A 25,258-nucleotide genomic window follows, 5' to 3' on the forward strand; every position below is an offset into this window, starting at 1 on the left:
ATCACTTCAGCATAGAATCATAGAATCATTTAGGTTGGAAAAGACCTTCAAGATCATCGAGTCCAACCATCAACCATGCCCACTAAACCATGTCCTGAAGTACCCTGTCTACGCGCTTTTTGAATACCTCCAGGGACGGTGACTTAACCACTTCCCTGGGCAGCCTGTTCCAATGTCTGACAACCCTCTCAGTAAAAAAATTTTTCCTAATATCTAACCTAAATCTCCCTTGCCTCAACTTGAGGCCATTTCCTCTCGTCCTCTCTCCAGCCACCTGACAGAAGAGACCAGCACCCACCTCGCTACAACCCCCCTTCTGCGAGCCACCCTAAGAGGAGTTCCCAATCCACAGGCAAGCCATCTTGTACCAGCTAGTCTGTGCGTGGCCAGAAGTGTTCTTCGCTGACGGCGAGGCTGCTCATCGGTCCCTGTGGTGGTTGGCTCACAGTGAGGAACATGGATGTGACTAGAAGTCCGTCCACTTCTGCCGGTGATATGAGGACACCTTCCCTTCCTCACAGAAGAAAAAGCAGTACAGTCTAGTTTTGTTACAACCCCAAAGCATCCGTAGTCAAAGAAAGGTCTATTGCAAAGGAAATATGATTCCTCTCTTAAAAAAAAAACAAAACAAAAGCAGAGGAGAGCACAGCACAGAGACCAATTTCAAAAAAGCAGGGTTGCGTTATTACCATAATATTGATGAGAGCGCAGGACCGCATGGCACTGCAACTCCCCGGCCACGTGGTGCGGACCACAGAGACCACCGCACCTACTCCCGCTCCGACCCCTGAAAAGTAAATCAGCTCACGCTGCTGGGCAGATTACTGCTCCTGCTCACACTAGCTCATTGCGAGCTGGCTCAGGCTTCTCTGCAGTCTGCTGTGTGGATGCCCCAAACTGCACACAGATCAGCAGACTCTGCAATATTAAACAACTCAGCTCACACTCTTAGGCATTCACGCAGCATTTTTTGTTGTAACTGTGAATGAAGCATGTTGAAATTCTAAGCCTACAAGCACCAATATTTCAACCAAACTCATTTGTGCACTTAGTGGTTGATCCACAGCCCACTAGAGACAATGGGAAGACTGCCATTAACTTCACATCGGGCTCATAAAAAATGAGGCAGATAACTCCCATTAATGTTAATGAGAGTCATGTATATAAATCACCTAACCGATGGAAAAAGAAACCTTTTTCTGTTCTGCTTTTTACACAGCTTCCACAGTCTGTGATGTTCATCCTCCTCCAACAGCAATGTGAAGACAAAGGGTTTTTCAACAGCCACATCTTTCTAATGATTTTGCTTCCTGTCAACACAAGTCAAGCTTCATGTAGACAGAATACGTTCAATCATACAGTCATGAAACAATTACGTTCCAACATGGTAATGAACAGACATAAAATTACAGCAAAATTATTTCCTAGAAGGCAAATCATTATTATTTCTCAATTATTGTTGAGAAAGCACAGTAACAACACTTTTCTTTTCATTTCACTTAAAAAAAAGAGAAAATATTTTCCTAAATTTGCATTTTAACTAACAAAGATAACTATTTCCCTTTCTTTACCCCTCTGCCCCCCCAAAAAGGTGGGGTTTTTACTTCCTTCTATGATTGCTTCATGTTGCCCTTACATCATACAAAATCCCTCGCCCTACAATAAAGACGTACACAGACATATGTATGCAGAATTATAGAGTGGTGTACAACAGGTCCTATTTGCTTCAGCTTACCTTTCCTCTTTACACAGCAGGTATGTCCTCATAGGCAAGATAATATTAAACCACTTGGTGTATCACTAATTCTGGTCTAGTATATTAGTCCCTAGTAGGCTTTTGTATAGTTTAAAACTTTTCTAACACTCATTATTTCTACACACACAAAAAAAGAGCTTTCAAATGTTCAGTATTTTCTAACGCTATTATTTGTATAAATACTTATGTAAAAATTTTAAAATAAATAGAAAATCATTCTCTCTTCTTTAACTAGAAGGTAAAAATATAATATACCATTAACCTCACTAATACTTAAATTTAAGAGGAGTTTTAATAGCATTCCAGAGGCTGCATTTTCCTGTACATTTCAATAATGATGGATGGTCAAGCCACAATGCAGAAAAAATGAGCTACCATTAATGACTTGTCACCAGCTGTAGATATTAGGATTCTAGAAAGCATTGCAAATGGATTTTTAGGTTTCAAGACTAGACTGTAGCTGCTGTGCTCCACCAGGTTTAGTCTTTCTTTGGCTGCTTATCCTTAACTCCTTAATGTGGCACATTAATTATAGCCCCTCGTATGTTCCATTCTTTCAGGTCCCTGTGTCTAGAAATGTTGCCACTCAAATAGCAAAGTGCAAGCTTTTCATCATTCTAATAGTTAAATAATGGCAAGGCTATGCAATTGAAACAGCATGAAAGGTCACCTTGACAATACTCTGACTGGTAAAACGTAGCTTAAGGCATCACAGTTCTTTATTGTGAATGAGTCGACTGAGTTTGACTATTCAGGATATTTTAATAATTTCCAAGTTTGACACAAAGTAAGAAATGCCATTTTGGAATTGCTGCAGATGATCAAATATATCAAATGTAAAGACAATATTTACAAAGCATGTTTTTGACTACATTGAACAACAGCAAAGAGGGGACACGTAGGAGTTTGAGCCAATGATAAAGTTTTTGGAACAGCTGGCACAGGTAGTCAGTATGAAATTTAAACCTGAACAGAAGTCCATAAGATGCTTAAGTCACAAGCAAGGTTCTCAGAAAGCTCTATTTTCAGGATTTAAGGAGCACAGGCATGGAGTAGAGACCTTGAACCGAGGCTTTGAGAGGAAAAGTTTTATACCAAATACCTTTCATAAATTGCCTTTGGTATGTGTTTTATGGCAGGACTAAGAGCAGGACTGAATTTCACATATTTCTCTGCTGGAGGTGGGACCAGGACCATATAATTCACACAATTATACAACAATAGGATATCTGGTGAAACTGTAAAGGACATCCAAATTTTTGTCACCTGCATTTTGTTCTTACCCAAGCCCTTGATGTTTCATATGCCCTTTCATCTAGGTGTCCAAATTAACTGCAGCTTAATTTTCCAAGTTGTTTAGCTAGACTGCTTAAGACCAGATTTACACAGAGAATAACTTCATTAAAGAGAGTGGAGCTAACCAAGGCACAAACTGCCTTGTACTTCCTTTTGTGTTTCCTTTCAGAACTGACAATTGCACAAATTGATTAGTTTAATGTCCTTGTGTTACATGCTTTAACAAAATGTGAGGTAAGATCCAAGCTATATGGACTGGGGCAGTAAACACATCATTAACCGAAGTCCAGTCAGCACTTTAGCTCCCAGTCTTATGGTATATCTGTATTTCCTTCCAAAAACATAAAAATGGGGAAAATACTTCGTACTTTCCTTATCCATTAGGAACACTAAGTAAAGCCCTGAATTTGAGACGTCCGGGATACTTCATTGCACACTTTAATACTTAAGGATTCATCTTTCAAGTAACTTTTATAGTAATATTGCTACTGTATAACCAAATTTGAATCAAAGCAGAGGGCTGGAAATTCTGAATGACAGAACACAATCTTACACATAGGAGCTATAACTTCCTTCACTGAGCAAGGTCTAGCTGTTTGCCTGAGAGTAATTAAATCAGTACATCTTCAAGGCTCTTTTACTACTTTGTCATCTAGTTTCTAATGCTGGTACTGACTGAATGGAAAAACCACAACATGCTAATGAAAGCCTTACAACCCAAAGAGCATTTTCCTGCAGTGACTAAAAAGTCACTAACTGATGACACTATTTTAAAAGGTGCCAGAGAGGCTAATACATATATAGCACAAATGAATAAATTGTAATAGGGTGAACAAATAAGAAGCTGCAAAATACATCTTTTAAGTGCATTGTTCAGACTGGTACAAAATAATAAATTTTAAACTTTCACCTAATAATAAACATTTATCCTGTAGCTGTCAGAAAAAAAACATATAGAACAATCAGGGTTGTCAGTATATGACAAAAGCTTGTATGGTAATGCATATTTTGATTCCTGCTGAGGCTTGTCAGAGCAGCTATTCTGCTCTGAAAGGTGCAGGGCAAGTGGTGCAGCTTGCCAGCAGCATACTGCGCGACTGACTTGGAAGAAGAGTCTAGTAACACAGTCCAATTTCTGTAGTAATGGAGGAGGGTCGGGTCTGAGTTTCTGGAGGCCCTCTCTCAAGACATGACACCAAATCTTGGCTTTAGACAGGGATATTTGCCAGCAAATACACACGCAGCTCTACCGCAAATGCTACCTAAACAGCCATTTTGTGTCTCCGTTTAGAAAGGCAATGACCTAGATGGAAACATCCTGTGGCCATATCTGACATTTTTAAGGCCTGTAGAGCCACAGTGTAAGAGATGTCCACACTGTTTCTCTGTGTCTTTCCAATATTCGTTTAGGTATGACATTTGATTCAGCTCCATGCAATAAGACGTACCCTGTCAGAACTGTTTCTTTATCAACAATGATATCTGCAGAAGTGTTTCTCTAGGCGGTAGGCCATATTTCACCAGCCACTGGAGTAACGTCGTGGTGTTCCCAGACATCAGTCTATCCACCTCCCAAGTGCCCGTTAGGTGACTTCTCCCAGTGCCCACCTCCACCACTGGGACTCTATATAGTACCCCACATGCTCCCTGTTGAAACCAGCTTCATGGTCAGTATTGAGTAAAAAATAAGAGACAAAATTTACCATAAAGGAGAGAGTCAGAAGTGTAATTAAAAAAGTGTCACAAACATCAGCATATAATATTTTGAAGTCAGGTATGATTAGCTTGGTTTTGCTTTATTTAACTATAAGAAACGATAAAGGATTAATTATTAATATTCAGTAGTCATTAAAAGAGCTCTGCACTGGGTATGATCCCCATACATCAGCTGAGCTGGATGAAAGAAACTTTATTGCCTTTTTTTGTGAAACACAAACAAGGTATTCATAAAAGTCGTTTTGTTGACACTGAAATCACAAACCCACAGCCAAAGACCTGATCCTGCCAACAGATTTGTATGGGTGGAACTTTGACTTCCTATTAGCGAAAAGTTTAACTAAATATTTGGAAAAATAATGTAGGAAATACAGAGTTGACCCCAAATCAGCGGCAAAATTCCCACTGGTATTCCCTAAATCCAGGCTTTAACCCATCATCTGTAAGTGTCTTTGAATGCACTGAGGCAACAGCTCCATAAATGTCGATTTCCTTATGAACTGGGAAGAAAGAGTTTGAACTTTCTCCACTAAGTTTGCCTGTGCACAGAGGTCTTTTATAATATAAATTTAAATACACAATCTGTTTTACAATGTTTTCCATCATCGCTCCTCTCCATATGTTCTCCCACTAGGAATCTAATGAGTTCTACATATGAGGGATGACAAGGGAATATGCCTGAGAAATAATTCCAGCAATTACGGCATATGGAGGCATTGTTTTTGAGTCGCTTTTGCCATGAACATTAGGCAGAGCATCTGGGACCAAATTCTGTCTACCTGCCCATGGACATTAGCAAAATCATCATCTTCCATTTGTAAATTCTGCTGAGGTAATCTGCCATACAGAGAGGACCATTTCATCAGCTTTATGATCAGAGAGCATATTGAAACACGGACCATTCATAGTTAGGAAAAAATGCTCCTATTCAGACAGAACAGTTTAAGCTGGAAACCATTTTAAGATAAAATGAGAGAGACACATCATCCCTCTTTCTCTTCTCTCCAAGAACTACAAAGAGCCTGTGTTCCGTTCCAGGCCACTATTTATTAAAGAACTTTTCTCATCACTACTGAAGTTTCGTAGGAACTGACTGGATCCCAGGAAAAGAGAAAATTACCAAAGAAAAGCAAAAAGAACAACAACAAAGAGACTCAAACTCTAAATCAGTAACAGGAAGGATTATAGTCTCTACACCCAAATACTGGCGAGGCATCCAGAATTAACCATAAAGAGAGAAACAGACTAAAAAACCTCCCTTATATGGAGACACAGCGACTAAAACAACTAGCATACATTTTGCAAATTCTGGATATCAGATCTAAATACTAAGACATAAGGCTGGAGAATTCAGTTTCAGTTTTTGTCATGTTTGATACGACAGTAAGGAAAAAAAGAGATCAAGAGATTCAACTAATAGGCTGATATGGGGTAAACTTGCAACTCCACCTATTTGTCATATTCAGGAAAAATGTCTCAGCAATGCAAGTAACGTAAGTATTTTTACATTTTGTTTTCCCAGCTGTGCAGTTAAAGCAGTGAAAGCAAAGCCATAAATCCCAAACTACAGGGTCTTGAGGTTACCTCAATCTTATAAGGAAAAAAAGAATGGCCCTGCTGTTACAGAGGATCTAAACAAAATTTTACAGTTATGAATATAAACATAATTTAAAGAGCTAATATAGAACTTTTACAGTTATGGTTACATATGGGCAATAATATTTCTATTACACAAACTATTTCTTGAACTTAGTTGGGCAATAAACTGGTTTTCAGAACTGAAAACTAGATATATTTCAAGACTTTCAGTCACGGCCAATATTGATGTGATTAGTGATATTTAATCAAGAAAATCCGTTATCAAGGAATAACTGGATTTCACTTCCCATTGCCACACAGAATTACCTCTGTAGTAGCTAGGAGGGATCGAAAATAGAGGGAAGGTTCTTTAACCATTAACCTGAATAGGGACAGGCATGTGAACTTTAATGAACTTGCCCATTCAGAATTTTCTGAGCAAAATGCTGAACACACTCACCTGCAGCTGAAGACCTTACCCAAACCCCACTGAAATCACCGCAGCACCTTACCATGTCTGCGGTCTGGCTTTGGAGCAAATCCCAGAGACACAAGCGATGGAGCCTTCCACCACTCTAGAGAACAAGCCTGAGGACCTGCTGTCACCACCACAGCCCCAGCTTCGGGATGCCCACTGTACCCCAGTGCTCCCTCCCATGCAGGATCCACATCCCCAGAACCTACATCTTGTGGTGATGAAACCACACTACAATGGTTTTGCCTAGCCTGGCATCCCACTAACAGCAGTCGGAGAAAGAAGAACAGTCATTCCCTTCCTTACGCAATCGTCTCCAGCTGTCCCCATCAGTGGTCCTCCTGCCAGGTGATCTTAAGTTAGTTTTGGATTAAGAGATGTTGGCAACACTTGTCATCACCTGTCAAAACAAAGTTGTGGGAAATTCAGCCTTTTCATATACTACCTCTTGTAATCACTGCATAAGTAGTGCAGATGAATACAGGAGATGCAAAACAACAGCCATGGAAGACATTTTTGCTAAAATATTTGCAATGACTGACTGTAAAGTGGTATCAGAAACTTACATAACCTCTTACAGAAACAAGATCAAAAAAGTAACTTGGAAATCTTTTCTCATTCCATAAATGAATAAACAGAAACGTTTCTCAGGGTACACACTGCATTATAAAGACTAACAAAGTGATTAGGTAGTTCTTATTATTCAATTTAATACCCCTGAAACCATGAGAAATCATTTAATGCCAGCAGATTGTCCAGGTGTGACATGTTCGATAGAGAGCTGTCTAACTACTGGCAAAAAGAAACTAGAGATTAAGGCAACACTTCTCCTACAAACCAAAACTGTGCTCTTTTTCCTTGCCAGTATCTTGGTTAACAACAGATGCGTAAAATTCAAGGCATGAAGGAGGCGGCAGTAAATCAACAGAAAAGGATGCCAATCACATCTTTCTATTTTGTTGTTATAGACATCCATGCATTACCTGGAAACTATAAAAGACAGCTGTACAATTATAACGAGCAAAAAACCCCTGCATATATTTTTAGGAAACCTAACAAAATAACATGCTTTATAGTAGATTTTTAGTTTCAAAACAAATCTATCTGATGCACTCTGCCTCCAGTTTTAAAGCATGTAGGTTCTACATGAAACAGAGCTGCAATGGCTTGGTGAAGTACTGAAACGCTACATCAGTAACGTTCTTGAGCAGAGCTGGAGGAGTCAAGATTTAAAAGATAAGAGGATAAATAGGAAGATTTAAAGGATATAGGAAAATAGGTGGATTTAAAGGTAGTAACAGGTATCTGCAGCACTGTTTCAAAGGTTAGCACTTACTTATGACCAATAAGATACAACCAAGAAGTACTCTTGAATGTTTTTCAAGCTCTATTTTAGATTTATTAGACCTGATTTGGATTTTTTTTTCATTAAGACTCCTATCAGGATTTGCTTTATGTTTTGTTGAACTGATCCAATACATTTCATTTTGAAAGTCTTGAACATAGCAGTGAGTTTTCTTCCCCTGTTGATGCACTGCCACATAGAACCGCAGAATAGGAACCCATATTCTCCTGCAGTTCGGAGTTCTTGATGATTATTGAATTCCAAGGGTACCATGGATTTCCCTTTGATCATAATGCCTGATCATCTTTATAATCAGACAAAGCTGGGTATATCAAATAATCTGGGAAGTAGTAGATAAGGAATAAAGGAGTAATTGAAGCAGGATTCATCTTCACGTGCCTACAACATGAATGCCCATAGCTGAGCTAGTCACCCGTACTCCATTTTCAAAGGCACTGCTAAAACCGGCACTATGGACAGCTAACTACGGTTCCCAGCTTGCTTTGAGATGCACAAGCCAACTTCACTGTTGAACTGGCTTTTTTTTTCTTTTAAACAGTTCAACAAATTAACCTGAAACATTACCTTTTCAGGAATTTCTATCATGTTTTGTTGCTCCTGAAAAGGTCTAAAGGAGAATTTTTCAGGACTCCCATTTTGTGGGGAAAAAAACCCAAACAACCAAACAAAAAAAAAACCCCAAGCCCAAACCATATTTTTTCTGTCTGGCCTGAAAACAACAGTACGCCCACCAGAATTTCCCATGACAATGCTAGAACAGTTGTGCTAGATATCAGTTTCCCTTGGAAAAGTACCTTTCAAAGTGGCAGGAGATATTCCCAGCTCTACTGAAGAAATACAAAATTAATATAACCCTTGAGATTCTTACCCACTGAAAAAACATTATTTTGTTCCATGTGTACACAGAATAGATCTCCAAAGCACACATCCATACAGGGAACTCAATTTTATATTACAATTTTATTCACTTGCTATGAATATTCACAACATTAATCTACAGCAGATAATCTATTCAGTATATTTGAAAATCCATTTATTTTCACTTATTGATATGCATGTGTTACACTTGTATATAATACAGTATTTTCAGTGTTGGTTTAGGAACAAAGAAACAAGGAAACCAAATATTGAGAAGCATGATGTAGATTTTTGACCAAAGAGAGGCCACATTCAGATTTTACAAACCAGTACATTTACACTTTGCACTGTCCCAAACAACCTCTTGAAAATGCTACCTTCTGTCCTGCACCTGTTAGCACAATTCCATACAATATTAATCCATCCTAAAATACTGAGATACCTAGTTGCTCCTACAAACAGTTTATCCTAATTAAATTTTAATCAGAAAAGAATATCTTTCCCTGCCAACATTTTTTATTTCTCAGCAGAATGATAGAATATACTTCTCAGTTTCATTCCCAACAGTCATTTATTTTATTTAAGCTCTCCTGTGCAATAATACAGCAGAGGTAATGAAATGGTTTTGGAACAGCAGGGGCTACTGTGACAGGCAGAGCACTCCAGGGTGTTCATCCATCATGGAACTTAATATATAGCTACCTAGCCACGTCAATGGCTTGTAATGATAAAATCATTTCCCTCTTTTTCTGGGGGTCTGGTAACCACACAGGACTTTTAAATAAGCTTGGCCCTATATATTTTGGACTACCATTAAGCGTGTGTGGTTTTCATTTCAATGCACCAAAGCACACAGTCAGAACTCCCTCACCCTCTCCAGTCAGCATGCTTATGCAGTGTCACTAAAAGGCATTGCCAAATTTCTGTATCAATATTACAGATGGTACAATATACATTAAATGGAGTATAAAATTATACATTCTGTAATAACTTAGAAAAAAGCTCATAGATGCTTAAGGCCTTTAAATATTGAGGATTTTTTTCATGTAACAGCACATCACAAAGTTCAAAAATTGCTACTGAAACAAAAAATGAAAAAGTAAATGTGATTTTGGCAAGGATCAGATCTGAATTGGATGACTGTAAGCAAGCAAAATACCCACAAACTGTAAATCTGGGAGGGCACTAGGACTTTTTTTCCTTGATAGCAAACAGACTGAGCAGACATCTACATAAGCATCCAACAGTACTTAGGTTCAAGCAAGAGATTTTATTTTTTAATAAAAAGACAAAAATTCTGAATGATTACCATCCAATTTCATAATTGCAAAACTCATTTACATCCCTGCCTACCTTTATAAAAAGGGACGAAATGCTGTCATTGCTTACCATGAATTTCAATGAATTAAAGGTTGGGAAAGTAAAGTACGTATCAGGAACACCCATCTCCTTCAAACTAAATGGAAATGTATATCTTAAAGGTATAAAATGCCTTATAATGGAAGTGGTAATTGAGTTTTGACCACTACTTTTTTAACTGCCAAAGAGCTGCAGTAGCTGGTTAGCCTTAGGGAAACATGTCAACCTGACTATACATTCTAATATGACTGATGTATTCAGATAACTATTACTTGTCAACAATAATTATTAACAATGGATATATATTTCCATTCCTATAACAAAAGCAACTTCAAGATGTTGAAATATGTACCTTTGAGAGCTCCAAGATTAGAATACAAATAAAAATGTCTAAAACTGCGCCATGCCAGAGGACAATTTCTGCAACAGAAATTTAATTAAAGCAGTGTGCAGTCCCACCAGCAATCTGAATGGTGGACCAGGGATCATTTTAGAGGGAAGGAACCAATACATTTTGGAGTTTGACTTCATCAAGATGAAAAGCTGCTGGTCTGGAATGGAGAATCCAAAGATTGCTTCTTTTCTGCACCTTTTGAATATCAACTCTTGTGATTACAGCTGCAAATTCCTCAGCAAGGGCAATTTTAAAAGTGTACACAGTTCAATCAGTTGAAATCTTTGTGACACAGAAGTTCAGAATAACTTTCCAGTAGTTTTGATCTCAAGGCTGTTGCTGATTACAAGCCAGGTTATCATTGAAACAATTGATTCTGAAGGATACACCCCAGCAGTATAAAATTTCACTTCAAGGATTGCCTGGAGGAATTAAATTCCTATGTGTTGTATTTAATGTTATCAGCCTTGAGACTGACTTGATTTGTCTTTAGCTATCGGGTTACCTGTAAAGAAAAAGAAAATCAGAAATTCAAAACTGCACATAGAGAATCTGCTTCCGAAGTACTGGAAACTGAGACTGAAATATAAGATATCTGTCCAGCAAAGCTATTTCAATTGTTTTTAAATAAGTGAGTAATTCCCAATGGTATTAGATGGGATTGCTCCCCAACTTAAATTGTGTGTTTACGTGCTTTGTTGGAATTGGACTTGACAAGGAGAAATTGAAATGTGACCATGCTTAAAAATATAATAAAAAAATCTGAAGGTCACAAATTACCAACCCACAAATGTCAAAAGCATTGTTTTCAAGGAAAAATTCTGTATTCTGTTCACCCTTCTCATTGTTAGAACTTCTGTATGGTAACAACTATGCTTTTAAAATGTTAGCCATTGAGTATAACAGTGACTGATACTGGAGGTGTATTCTTCCGTTCTCTGCATGCTACTTTAAAACACAATCATAGAATCAAAGAATCATAGAATCATTTAGGTTGGAAAAGGCAATGTCCTGTTAGGGGCTAAATGCATCTTAGCAAGCAATCATCACTTAGTGGAGAAATGGGACAAAAATCATGCATACATAAACAAAAGAGAGATATATCCTGTTATTCACAAGGTATAGAATAACTACCAAGGAGTTCACTTAGAGTGGTTTCACCCAGCCTAACATGAAACAAGAGTGGAACAGAAGGACCACAGAGAAAGAGTGGGAGACAAAGCATTTCACAGTAATTGGACTTTCCCTGTGTCTGGTTTGGATTTTAAACATCAAAAGGAAAAAAAAAATCATATCAAAGAAACATAACTTTGAGGAATATTTCTGCTGTGTCAGTGGATACAATTAATGATCATGTAACATTTTAATATCAAATTGTGTCAGGGGACAACATCCCAACTCTTGAGGAACAACCCATTGGAACGGTCACAATAACACTTTATGACATCAAGGGGCATATGCTTTTCATTTTGGTCACAGAGAGAAGGGTCATGCTCCTTAATGATGAAACATTCTTTTGCCCTCAGCAAAACTGCATACAACTCTCGTCAGCTCTGCAGAGCACAAACGTAGAGCAGAATATTAAAAGGACTTTTCAAGGAGTTCATTACTTCGGTTTGCCTTCTTCACCAAGATGTTTGTAGGAACTGCACTTAAGAAGGCAATAATAAAATTGTGCTTTGTGACTTTTATGATACATGGGTTTATTTACTACACTGCTCTTGTTTTGTTTTGTTATTGCTGTTGGAAACAGCCTCATGCGGCCCCTTCTATAGTGGAAGATTGCCTGAAAAAATAATGAAGAATTAATTTAAAAGTCAGGCAACATATTTCTATGCCCTGCACCAAAGCTCAAAAGGCTGACACAGCGTCTTATTGTTATTTATTTTTTGCTTTATTGTAATAAACTGGAATTCTACTCATGGACCCAGGTGCCACTAAGCTACGTAATGGAAAACACACATCTTCTGATCCTATCTGCAGGTGCATTTTTATTAGCTTAACTGGAGATATAGATAGATAAACTGTGATAAATCAACTGATGCAAAGCACACTGAAGCCAGATCAAAGGATGTGAGGCTTCCAAAGAGGCCATGTAGATGCAGGGTCAAAGCTTCTCACTTTTCCAAACAACAGAGCAGACCGAAACCAAAGCAGACTCAAAGGATAGTTTCCTCAGAGGCACAACTGGACAGGCACAGTCACTGGAACTCAGCTGAATTCTCTCTTCTGCCTACGTACCCACAGAGTAGACCTTTGCTATTAAAAAGAGAGGGTGCCAGCTGACTTCTGAGAGACCAAGGTGACCGTGACCCGGCAATGCGCCCTTGCCGCGAAGAAGGCTCACGGTACCCTGGGCTCCTTAGACAAAGTATTGTCAGCAGGTCGAGGGAGAGCACCCTTCACCTCTGCTCCGTACTGGGGAGCCCACACCTGCAGTAGCGTGTCCAGTTTGGGGCTCCCCAGTACAAGACAGACACAGAGCTACTGGAGAGAGTACAGTAAAGGGCCACTAAGGCAAATAAGGGACTGGAGCGTGTTCGTATGAGGAAAGGCTGAGACAGCCGGGACCGTTCAGCCTGGAGAAGAGGAGGCTCGGAGGGATCTAATCAATGTGTGCAAATACCTGAAAGGGGGGGGCAAAGAGGACAGAGCCAGGCTCCTTTCAAGTGGTGCCCAGTGACAGGACAAGAGGTGATGGGCACAAACTGAAACACAGGAGGTTCCCTCTCAGGAAACATTTTTTTACTGTGAGGGCGATTGGCACGGGTTGCCCAGGGACGTTGTGGAGTCTCCATCCTTGGAGATACTCAAATGCGACCTGGTCCTGGGCAAGCGGCACTAGGTGGTTCTGCTTGAGCGGGGGGGTTGGACTTCCAGAGGTCCCTTCCAACCTCAACCATTCTGTGATGTATTATTTCTATCATATCCGGCTTTGCCAATGCATGGGCTAAAATCATAAACTGCAACTAGTGAAAAGAGAAGTTTCACACATATGTGACTGCTCAGTTACGCGGCTGTTTGGAAGTGCAAATATGTTATCTTCAGTCACAAAGCAACTCAGTAAAATAATAATCTGCAGGCCTATCTGCTCCCCCCGCATCGAGCTCTACAACTGTGTGGTGAAAATACCCCTATAAAAGCAACATACACTGTTACATAGAATAAATAGGTGACATAAAGAAGAAAAAAATCATATAGCCATTCAAATCTCTGCTCTATAATAGGTTGCTAATCATATACAAAGGTCATTTTGTTTATACAGACTGCCCAGGAAGTCAAGCTGCATATTCCTAGATTGGAGTTTTTAACTGCTTTCCCTTGCCAGAATTTTTATTATTCCACCTGCCTTCTTTTTTTTTCTTTTTTTTTTTCCTTTTCTTTTTTCCTGTTAACTTCCAGGCCACACAATGCTACTCTGAGTAACACACATAGTGGTTCACATTTGCTTCTGTGTAAGAAGGTAATACTTGTTATGTGCAAGCACAGACCAGACATTAACATTAATGGAAGTTATATATCCATTCACATTAGGGAGAGAATAGACATCTCAGATGCTAAAGGCAGTTTCATAAAGAAGCAATGAAATTTTAGCTAATATCTAGTGATGGTATTCCCAGAAATGCTTAATTCTGGATATAGTAAAAGCTATTTGGTTTTAGTGGCTGGGAAGCCAGGTATTGTGCCAAAGGTCTTTATAGGAAAAGGGGGACTGATAGCAGTACGTGTCTGATCTTTAAAACCCTAAGAGAACAGTAACACACTGAATGGGTGAACACCAAAGTCTAATCAATTTTTCAATTAATAATTAATATGTATGGAAAATTAACTTTGCTGGTGTTTAACAATACAAATGAAAAAAAGGACATAAAACCTTTAGCATCCTAGGTGTTGATCTGAATTAATTTGTTCATTCTTGGAACATAATTACTCCCTTTATGCTAATATATTTTTTCACATGGTTGTTATATCACAAATACGATGCATTAGACTCTCTTCACTTTCTTGTACTAAATGTGCAATTAAAATATAATTACTCTGCAGTTGCAGACTTTTTAATTTAAATTAGTGAGTGGCTGCTGTAAATTGGCTGTAATTGTATATGAACTCACTTGTTTTATTTTAAAAAAACAATGTATAATTAAATGCAACTGAGGCTTTCTACATTTCTTCTGCTCACTAATGTTCAAACCAGATTCGGTCTTTGGGTAGAACATTTTTGCCAGGGTAACCCAGAATGGACCAGAGATGAAAAGACCTCAGAGGCAGAGCATTAGAAAAGCTACGAGCTCAAGAGTTTTTCCGGACAGCTTCCATTCCAGTGCTGCTGACAATGGGTGAAAAATGTCCTCACTTGTGAATCCCCCAGCTGATGAATACAGCTGATAATACCATCTACTCCGTAAGAATAGATTCCCAATAAAAATCCAGCTTGATACTTTTACTCAAGCCTTCCTTCTGCCTTAGAAGAGGAAGGGAGGAAAATCAAGACTATAGGATGTAAAGAATGGCCGAGTGAATATTCCCTGAATAGTAAAGCACTTTTCCTTACTTTCATGCACCTAAGCATCAAAGTTACAGGATCACAATTAGGTATAGTACAAATCTTCTGTTTCTTCAGAGAAACAAAGGTGTCACTAATTATTTGCTAGCTACAAAATAGTTTATACATGCAAATGAGGCATATAATTAATTATTATTTAATAATGTTAGAAGAAAATAGATAATATTAGATAATAGATAATATATAGATAATTCAGTACATCGTATATTGAAATAAGTGTGTGCTGGAACATTTCATAACACAACTTTGTATACTACTATTTTTTTTACTGGCAGCTCTTTCAATTTTTTTCTATGTTTATGACAAACCATGCACAAAATCCATATTAAAAACAGACTCTTGAGTTTGCAAAGTCAAGCACTTGAAAGTTAGCAACCTGCCTTTCTACAGGTGCCCTTGCAGCTCCAATTCTATCTCTTTTCCATTGTGCACAGTAAACAACAGAATTTACTGGGGGAGGAGTGTTGGAGGGAAGCCTGTTCCAGTGTTGTCAGGACTATGTATCAATGCAAATGCAGAAAGGGGCAAGTTTTCAAGCCAGTGTTTCTTCCCTCCACGGATGATTCAGCAGTATGATGGACCCTCTGTTCCAGGTTTTTGCCAAAGAATATAAATAAACACAAGAAGCAGAAAGTACATAATACTGGGGGTTTTCTGTTTAATTAGAACTGTTCCATCAACTGTATAGGATAATGTGTGTGGTCATAGCCTTAGTGTCGTCTGAGCGTACTCAAGAATCATCAAGCGATCTTTTTTTTTTTCCCCTGAGATACATAAGACAGGGAAGAAAAAGGAAATATTTTTTTTAAAGCAGTTAATAGCTTACCCTGAGCTAAGTGAGACAAAGAAAAGCCATCTTGGCACCCCTAGCATTCTCCTGCAAAATATTAAAGGCCTGTGGGAAACAAAAATGGTGTGGGGATTTCTAGCAAAAATAAAAAGGGTCTCACCACTACATTTAATGACCAACATGTGATAAGGTAAATATAGGGGATGTCACAAGAATCCATTAAATAAATGCTTGAAGAAAAAGGCCTAAGAAATGGCTTGAAGAAATGGCTAGCTATGAATTGTCCTCCAAGACATTGAGACAAGACAGAGATCTCGTACCAAGATAGCCCTTATTTGTAAGCAGTACATTTCCATCCATTTTGTGTTCTTATTTTTATATTCTTTCTTATACTGTATGTAAACAGACCACAAAAAAAAAAAAAAAAAAAAAAAAGGAAAAAAAAGTGATTTTTTAGCAAGCCTTTCCTAATAAGGAATGGACTATGTCAGTCATATTTTTCCATGACATAAAAACCTTTGTTTTGGTAGTGAAAACCTAATACAAATATTACAATGCAGAAACAGAAGGGCCCATACAACCAGAAACAAACATCTGCCAATGCATTTTTTTCCACTTATGCCCTCTGCAAATGAGGTCAAGGATGGAAATGAATCTTTTGAACAGATGGAAGCACGCTACTTCCTGGAACTTCAAAATCCATACAATGCGCTTGCTGTGCACTATCATCCATACATGGCTTACAAAAGCAAATGACAGTTTGCATTGCCACTTGGACATGTTTATTCACTGAAACAGTTCAACCTGTAAGCTTGGAAGGTGCTTCTGACCTAATGCTACTACCTTCTACCAGTGATACTCAGAAGTACTTTGCAGACATTAACAAAGGACAGGCTCACGATTTCCTCACAGTTTGAGAATCCTGTAACTCTTTTTCTAAAGAAATGAGGAACAAGGACAAAGAGCTGGACAAAAAGAGCTGTAACAGCTGTAACAGGACCTTTTTGCAATAGGGCTCCTATATGCATATGCGCTTAACAGTAGACAGGTGTGGTTTTGTGTGTTTATGCTAGATAACTAAGCTTCTGGGGGCGTGGAACCATTTCAAAAGTCTGAGAAATGTTAAGGTGATTCAACCATATTTCAAGGGTGTGCTTCATAAAGTAACTGCAGCAGAGAACTGTGAGTTAGGAAACAGGCCCTTGTTGCAGTATCACAGACCACTATTTGATTTGGGCTAATGACGAAAGGCAAAATTTGAGTTATTTGTGAGCAGTTTGGAAAACAGATATTTAATGATAACTATAGGGATTCATTTATCTTCAGAGAAGGTTACATACTGATAGACATTTTTGCAAGTCTTCAAGTGTTTCATTCCTGTTCATAAAACTTTGGCCCTACACAACTTTTAATATCAGACTCAACAGCTTTAAATTTTTCCCTTAACTTTATTTTAGGCACTGCAGCATGAAAAGTGTTAGTCTAAACATGTTCCCAAGCCTGTAATGGAGCAATTTAGAATTCTAGATCCTCAGGTCTGTCCTTAGGCAAACATCTCTAGCTCATTTTATTAATTAAACAGAACATTTCCCAGTACACTCAAATGGCTCAAAAGTTTCCCACGTCTTTGATAACCACCAGACTCTAAAGCTTTTAATTCTTTCATACTTTTATTGCACCATGACTAATCAGAATTGCATTTGTGATAATTCTTGTGCTTAGGACCTTCCATTAGAAAGAAACAAACATGCTGAAAACTCATTTCACACAATGCCATTTGAAGTATAATTCTGTATTTCTTGTTTTCCCACTGCTCTTAATGATTTCAGCAGGAGATTTTTGGTGTTAAAGTGAAGACCTAGACAATCAGTGTTAAAAATGGTAATTAAAACTAAAAGACTCTGGAAACCTTTCACATATAAATTAAACTTTCCACTTGCTCCAAATAATCTTAAAGTTAGGACTAGAAAACTAGGTAAAGGAAATTTACTTCAGAGCATGGCATATGTTCCTGAAAATGGCAGAGTTCTTCATCTGAAAAATGGTTTTAAGATTAAACAGACAACATCTAGCATATCTTAGGAATATAGTGGAAATATCCCTTTCCCAATTTTTCTGAATTTTAAGTAATCCAGCATGGGATGCTGAGCTTTCAACTACAAAGCGACACCTAACTGAATGTACCAAGACGTCCTTCCTTTGTAAGTGCTGTTCTCTTCTCCAGAGCATCTGTTGCTTTCCCATGATAGTGAGTAAATTAAGTTCATCAACTGGGTCTACCTCTGGAAGGAGAGTGAGTGAAGAAAGATGTTTTAAGGCTCCCAGAAGCATCTGACTGACACACTGAGGCTGCTTAGGAGCGCAATGCAGAGTCTGTCCAACCACCCTTCTGAAGCTCTGCCCAAATAAGCCACGATTCCTGGGCATCTGCAGCAAACTAAGCAACTACAGTGAGGAGTAAGGTACAACAATTCCTGTTAATACTGTGTAAACCTGTATTTGTACACACCTGCTGCTCTGTGAGTAATAAACCAGGGCTGGAACACATTTTCTGGAGTGGTTTGACTCTTTATTCCTCAACGAACGTTCTGGCCCTTCCTTAGAGTCCGACCAAGACTAGAATTCATCACAACTAGTGCTCCAACGTGGAGCCAGAATATTTTGTGTGTGTGGAAAAATCAAAAATTGTCATCAGGCACAGCAGAAACCTCCTTTCTCTACTTCTCCATTCGGACTTGAGGAGTTTTACACGTTTGCCTAAGAAACAAACACATGTCAAGTACTACACTGTTATAGAATTAGTTACAGAAAACAAAACTGGGATAGATGGAATTTTCTTAAACTTACAAGGAAAAGTACAAAATGACAGGAAAAAACATATTTCAGAATCAGAGCAACTTCTCTTAGCAAAAGAGCATGGTCTCAAAAACACCCCCAAGCAATAACAGTAACCCCAAAGGAAAAGGTTTAAACATACTCAAATTCAAACTCACTGGTTTGTCACTAAAAAGCAATAGAAACTGACAGATAACACTCATTTTTGCAAGTATATCAGCAATCTTTAACTATGATAAAAAAGTAATTGAAAAGTTCTTTGAAAAAAAGTCCATGGATAGACCTGTGGTACAGAAAAGAGCCATGAAGTCAGAATACAATTCCTTCTAAATGAAAGATTTCAGTGTGTTCTTCTCATACATGTTTAAAGTAAAAAAACAAACAACAAAACCCAAACCAAAACAAAAAACCCAAATCATACCAAAAAAACTTGAAAGTTTAAAGTTTGGAAAATGTGAGCATTCTGAGGAGATCTCTACTTACAGTCATTTCTATGGTTAGTAGGTTACAGGAAACACCATAAAATAACAGATGACATTTCAAAAGACAACGTTCAATTCAGACAGCTAGTTCCTTATCTAGATATTTGAGGTAGGTTTTGGACCTGCTGATAATGATTGCTTCTGAAAAGGGTTGCACAGTACCTCAAAAGATCACCTAAATTTCTTTAAATAATGCTTACAAAAAGATTACTATTTTACTTTTTTTTTATGCTTTTTAAGTGTCATTCTGTAGATCATCAGAAACATACATTACAAGATTAAATTCATAATTTCAATAACATTGCTTTAATAAAATCTCTACATATTTAAATACTATGAAACAAATTAATATGGCTCTGTATTCATATTTCCTTGAGCGTGATAGTTTAGAAAATAAACTTAATTGATACAACTCACTGGGACAATTATCATAGTGTATATCTGATGAAGACATATGAGTTATGCCAAGGCTAAATCTAAGTCATTAGTCTTTTGAACGTACTTCATTATTATTCTCTTCCAAAAGGTAATGCCACTACAATGCACATACCTAAACTTTATCAATGTTTCTGTAACTCAGCAGAGAAATTAAGTTTATGGTAGAATTGTTTTAACTTCACAGTTTTTTTTCATTTACAGACAACAGGTTTGTATTAAAATAAGACTTAAACATAAACCTTATTTTACTTTCTATAACAGATAACAACTGTAGCAATTCAGACAAGGATATATCCTCTTGAGGTTTTTGTGGTGATCACAACTCCACAGTGGGACTGCAGCATGGCGGCATAAAAGACTGCAAGACAATTAATTAAATAACTGTAATTTTCTTCTCTTTTACACCACTTATTCCATCTAGCCATCTCAAGTGGGAGATAAAAACAACCTCCTTCCTTTTTACAGATGAGGAAACTGAAGCATAATAAAGAGTCATGCTACCCTTCCAACTGAGAGAAAGTAAATGGAGAAGGTGGGATGGAAACAGAGTCCTTCTGTCTTTGGCTTTATCTGACCTCACTTACCTAAAGAAAACAGTACTGTTGTTCTTGATTGGAAAGGAAAACAAGCAGTTTCCTGTGCTTAATATTCTAAAAATGAAAAAACAAAACAAAAACCCCAGCCCTGTTTTAAAACTAGGTCGAGGTTTTAAATTGCCTAATAGGTACAATGGATTTACATCTTTTAAAATATTTTTGCAGAAATTGGGCAAGGTTGAACTTCAAATTATGCCCACTAAAAGACCAGGTAGTCTAAATTCAGCACATTTGATATCTTTTTCTTCTTCATATATTTATGGTGTGTTATTTTTTCTGGGATTTTGAATGGAGAGTAACAAGCCATTTGGATGAGATCAAAAAAGAAATGTAAATTATTTCCTTACCTGTAATTTTATCTTCTCTATGAGGGTACCTGCTGCTCTGTTAGTGCAGTACTGATGTGTTTTCTGCCTTTGTCCCAAGCTTCAGAGATCCCTCTGGTGATTTTTCCCCACTTGCTTACCAGCTTCCACTGCTGGCATTTTGAGGTAGTGCACTCACATTTGGCTCCAGGAATACTGCCACAGCTGAGGGAATATAAGACAACTAAAAAACAAGTTAGAAAACAGCAGAGCAATATCCAGGCAGGAAAAAAAAAGTGTTTAAAAACAATGAATCAGTCATCAACTTGAAACCCTTCGATCATTTTCCTCTCTCTTTCCATCTATTTAGAATATCCACATGAAGAAAAGACTTTCCCATGCTTGGAGAAATCTTAGCCAAAGTAGTGGGTGCTGACAGAGTAGTGGGTACCCATTCAGAGAATATAAAATTATTTTAAGGGAATCTAATTTTAACTTTCTCCAGTATGAGTACCCACCACGCCATCACTCTAATATAGATAAGAAACACAAGAAAGGTGTCAGATTTGGAGGATTTCCGAAAAATCCCTGTCTCCCCGTCTCAAGTCTTAATAGACCCGGGGAAAAGGAAGACTCAAGGGCTTTTCACCTAAAAACTGTCACAGATGAACAATTAGAAGGATTTCTCATTGCCCAGGAAACAATATATAGAGCCTGGTTCACTAAGAAGTAATCAAGATTATGGTTGCTGATTCCCAACTAATAGTTGTAGCCATCTTGGTCATCAGAGAAAAAGGGAAAAGAGCAACTAGTACTGTCAATTTAATAAGTAAATAAATTAAACACAAAACAGAGAGCATATCCACCATCTGTGCTTGAAGTTGCGTGTAGACGACAAAATTTCACTGTCATTCTCTTGCATTTTTTACGTGTAATGGTCACAACTCCCTGTGGCATTCTTGGCAGAAGATAGCATAACACACTGGTATTAATTTGAGAAAATGATGGTTTTGATGCTTTTCCCTGGCATTTGCCCTGAACTCATGATAAACTGATGCACATTACTAGCATCATTCCTGATTAGAAATGTCTTCTTGCTTGAGTATTATGGAGAATTCCAGGTGAAAGTTACAACTTCCTGTAACTCCTCTGTACTGGGGATCATCTTGATACTGTTTTTGAACTTCACAATACACAGAAAAGATGTATTCCATTAAAGGGAAAAATGAACTCTAGAAATTTAACTAAGAACCTGCTTTGGTATTCAATTTAATTTGTCTCTCTTAAAGAACCTGGCCAGTTGTCTTCATACCTGCATCTTCTCATTATCTTCTGACTAGTATGTGACCCAAGACAAGGTAAGTATGAATGAATCGGAGTAGCTAATCACAATTAGACACTGGTATTCTAAAATCTCAAGTAATGAAGGAAAGACCAAAAGGCTCTGAAGAGGTCGTTGCCTTCAAATATCAGGAACATGAGTACCAGTGATGTGCTTTAATGTCAAGAGAGAGAAAAGGACTTTGGTAATTTCTTTAATTACCCTCCAAAAAGAAATTGGCTTTGCAAGTAATCAGTTTCAAATTTGCCAAGTTGCATTCTAGGAGAAAGTCTCCTGTTCCTTTTTTGTACTTTGAAAATGTTGAACAATAATTATTAACAACTGAAATTAGAATGATGCCTTGAAGATGATAAATTTGCTATGCTCTCATTTTCCAAGGTCACTCTGAAAAGATGACAAGGAGGTAGGACAGAGGGATCTTAGAATTCTAGAACAACTACCCTGATTTTTCAGTGCATTTGCCTGAATTGGTAAGGGCGCAAGCAGAAGTGATAGTCCTTTGGTATTCTTTTGACAGGTACATGTTCCTGAGCCACAAAGCTTGAATTCAAGATGAAGGAACAAGCTGCTGTTCTTCTGGCTGGCATCTCTAAGATATTTTCTGGCATTCTTGAATCTGAAGAGGCAAAGCTGGTTTGGACCTCTTATAATATGCAGCTCCATTAAAATTCTCAAATCTTCTACTACTACTGAGTTTGTAGATACATGTAGGTTAGACGCAATCCATTGTTTCCTTGAGATCATATCCATCTTCATAAACTGGAGACACACTGGTGTTCACTTCTGGTTTTAGAGGACTTGCCAATATAATTCTACAGGTAACATCATACAAATAAGTCATGGTGAACTGGATATTTTGTAGCTTCACCCAGAATCTCCACTTCAGAGCTCTATGACACTTCTCACTGCAGATATGGAAGGGTATGAACGATAGTCAGCATTGTAAGATCTGAGAAGGAATCATCTGTGTATGCTAATAATGCAGTAGAAGAAAGCTCAAAGTCCATTTAATAGAACATACAAAGTCCTTTGGAGTCTTTTCTCCACACATAGCAGCAGTCTCTTTCCTAAGATGAACCTGGTGTTCACCAAGGTGGAAGAGTAAACTACAAGCTGTGAAAAAAATGAACAATTTTGAAATTCTTATGGAAATTAATTTTATGTTGGTCCTCTTCTTTTGTAATTTAGTCCTAGACACCAATCTTCCACTTATTCTTGCCTGAAATACACTTTTTCTTCATTTTGAACAGTTCTCAGGTAGGACAGGACTATCTTCATTATTCTTATGGAGAAATAGGTAAGATTTACAACCATGCTCACTTTGCTCTGCAAGGGAATAATATGTGAGTAATCTGATTTCAACCGGTTTGAGAGTTGTTCACTCCTCCAGTGGTGACTGTGCATAATGCTCTGTATGACTGACTTTCTCCGGTTTATATTGATTATTAACCATTTCCCTCCTTCCCTATTAGAAGGCAGAAAAGCAGAGCTGCAACAGGGCAGTACTTCTCAGGTTTTCTATAAGTAGTCCTAATGAGTAAGGAAATACCTCAAGAAAACTACAGGATTTTGGAGAATTGAAAGTAACACCTTTTGGACAGTTGGAGGCCACTTTTCCAGTCCCTCATATCAGCTCTGCAACTAAGCAGTGGTGGACAGTTTGTGAAGCCTGTGCCAAATACCCATGGAAAGAGGCAAGAGTTTGCCTGCAGCTATTTAGGTAGTAGGTAGTGTGAGGTTTAAGAACAATCCAGTCCCTCTGAGCTGAAATGTATCATTTCTGACTTGCAGAAATAATCCAAAGAAGCTCTTAGAGACTGCAAAGGAGGCTGAAAGAAGGAAGAAGCACTAGTTTTAGGGCATGCCAGCATGACTCACAAGATACTGGCATTTGAATATCAATCATCTTCCTATATGGTAACTTGTGAGGTAGTAGAAGCTGACAAAGATTTTCCATGAAAAGCAAAAAGGATTGCTAGATATCCAAAGAACCCTTCTTGCACAGCTGTGAAAGAGCAAAGAGACTGGCAGAATGGAGCTGCAAATGAGAGTGGAAACGTCTTTGATTTCGATGTCAGGGCTTTTCCACTTTGTGGAGAAGTGGAGAAAACCAGTAACTGACATACAGCCTTCAGAACTCATTCTTATTTTCCATCACAGAGGCAGAAAATTATTCTTCAGACATGACGTCAGTATCTCAAACATGCCAGCAAAGGACAAATTGGGGGAAAAAAAGAAAAGAAAGAAAAATAGATCACAAGTTGAATCTTTTGGGACAAAGGCAGAAAACCTCTTGGCTGGACTGATGGAGTGGAGGATTCCCACATGGAAGAAAGTAATGCTTGCAAAAATCACTGATTAGTTAATTAATGGCATGCAAATGAAATCCATTTGCATTTTTCTTTAAATATTGCAGAAATATTTTCCTTTGATTTCAGAGTAATTCTGTCAGTTTTCAGGTTCTGCAGAAGCTAAAATGATGCTTTACAATGGATGCTAGCTGCAGTCTTACCTTAGGAAAAACTATTCCCTCATAAAAACATATAAACCACAGCATATATTACTAACACTCTGCGAGTGTGATGAATGGATTGCAAAAGATTTCACTTCTCGTGATTTGTACCATGTGTCTACTCACAAAAAAACCAGAGTAACCCTTCTGAATAGCTAGAGACAAAACTCAGTGTATTCCCAAGGAGATGCAGCAAGGGACTGAAAAAAAAAAGGGAAAAATTGCAAACCTTCTAGGCAAAAGCTGCTAATAAAAAAATAAAAACACTATTCTGTTTTTAGAAATTATTTTCTTTCAAGTAATGCATTAACAGGCTCCTTCTTTCCAAAGACCTGTACCGATGAATATTGCCTTTAACCCATTCTCTCTTTTTATGTTCCTCACTTTCAGTTCTTAATATCAATATCCATAGGACTCAGTCAGAAAGAACTAAACAAAATTTGAGACTGAAAATGTCTTGGGAGTTGAATGTTTGAATTATCTTCACCTGCCCAACAAGTTTTACTGACCTTTCAGTCTATGACTTTGCTTATAACATTTCACACCACAACACTTCTTCCTTTAATTCTTTTCACCATAACTTGTGTTTTGTGGGT

The 25,258-nt window shown here is 37.9% G+C and overlaps 1 protein-coding gene across 1 annotated transcript in view; it reads right to left on the reverse strand.

Annotated features, from left to right (window-relative positions):
* Positions 1–9,198: 9,198 nt before the first annotated feature.
* The window catches only part of FAM19A2 (family with sequence similarity 19 (chemokine (C-C motif)-like), member A2), a 52,268-nt gene continuing 36,208 nt past the window's right edge, over positions 9,199–25,258 (reverse strand). The window contains exons 4-5 of the mRNA XM_010574096.1: positions 18,662–18,909; positions 9,199–11,303 (exon numbers count right to left, since the gene is read on the reverse strand). Of these exons, the coding sequence (XP_010572398.1) occupies positions 18,898–18,909 (12 nt within the window). The 3' untranslated portion in view covers positions 9,199–11,303; positions 18,662–18,897. The remainder of the gene's footprint in view (positions 11,304–18,661; positions 18,910–25,258) is intronic.

This window comes from Haliaeetus leucocephalus, unplaced genomic scaffold, assembly GCF_000737465.1.
Source record: "Haliaeetus leucocephalus isolate CR32 unplaced genomic scaffold, Haliaeetus_leucocephalus-4.0 Scaffold406, whole genome shotgun sequence".
NCBI classification, from domain to species: domain Eukaryota; kingdom Metazoa; phylum Chordata; class Aves; order Accipitriformes; family Accipitridae; genus Haliaeetus; species Haliaeetus leucocephalus.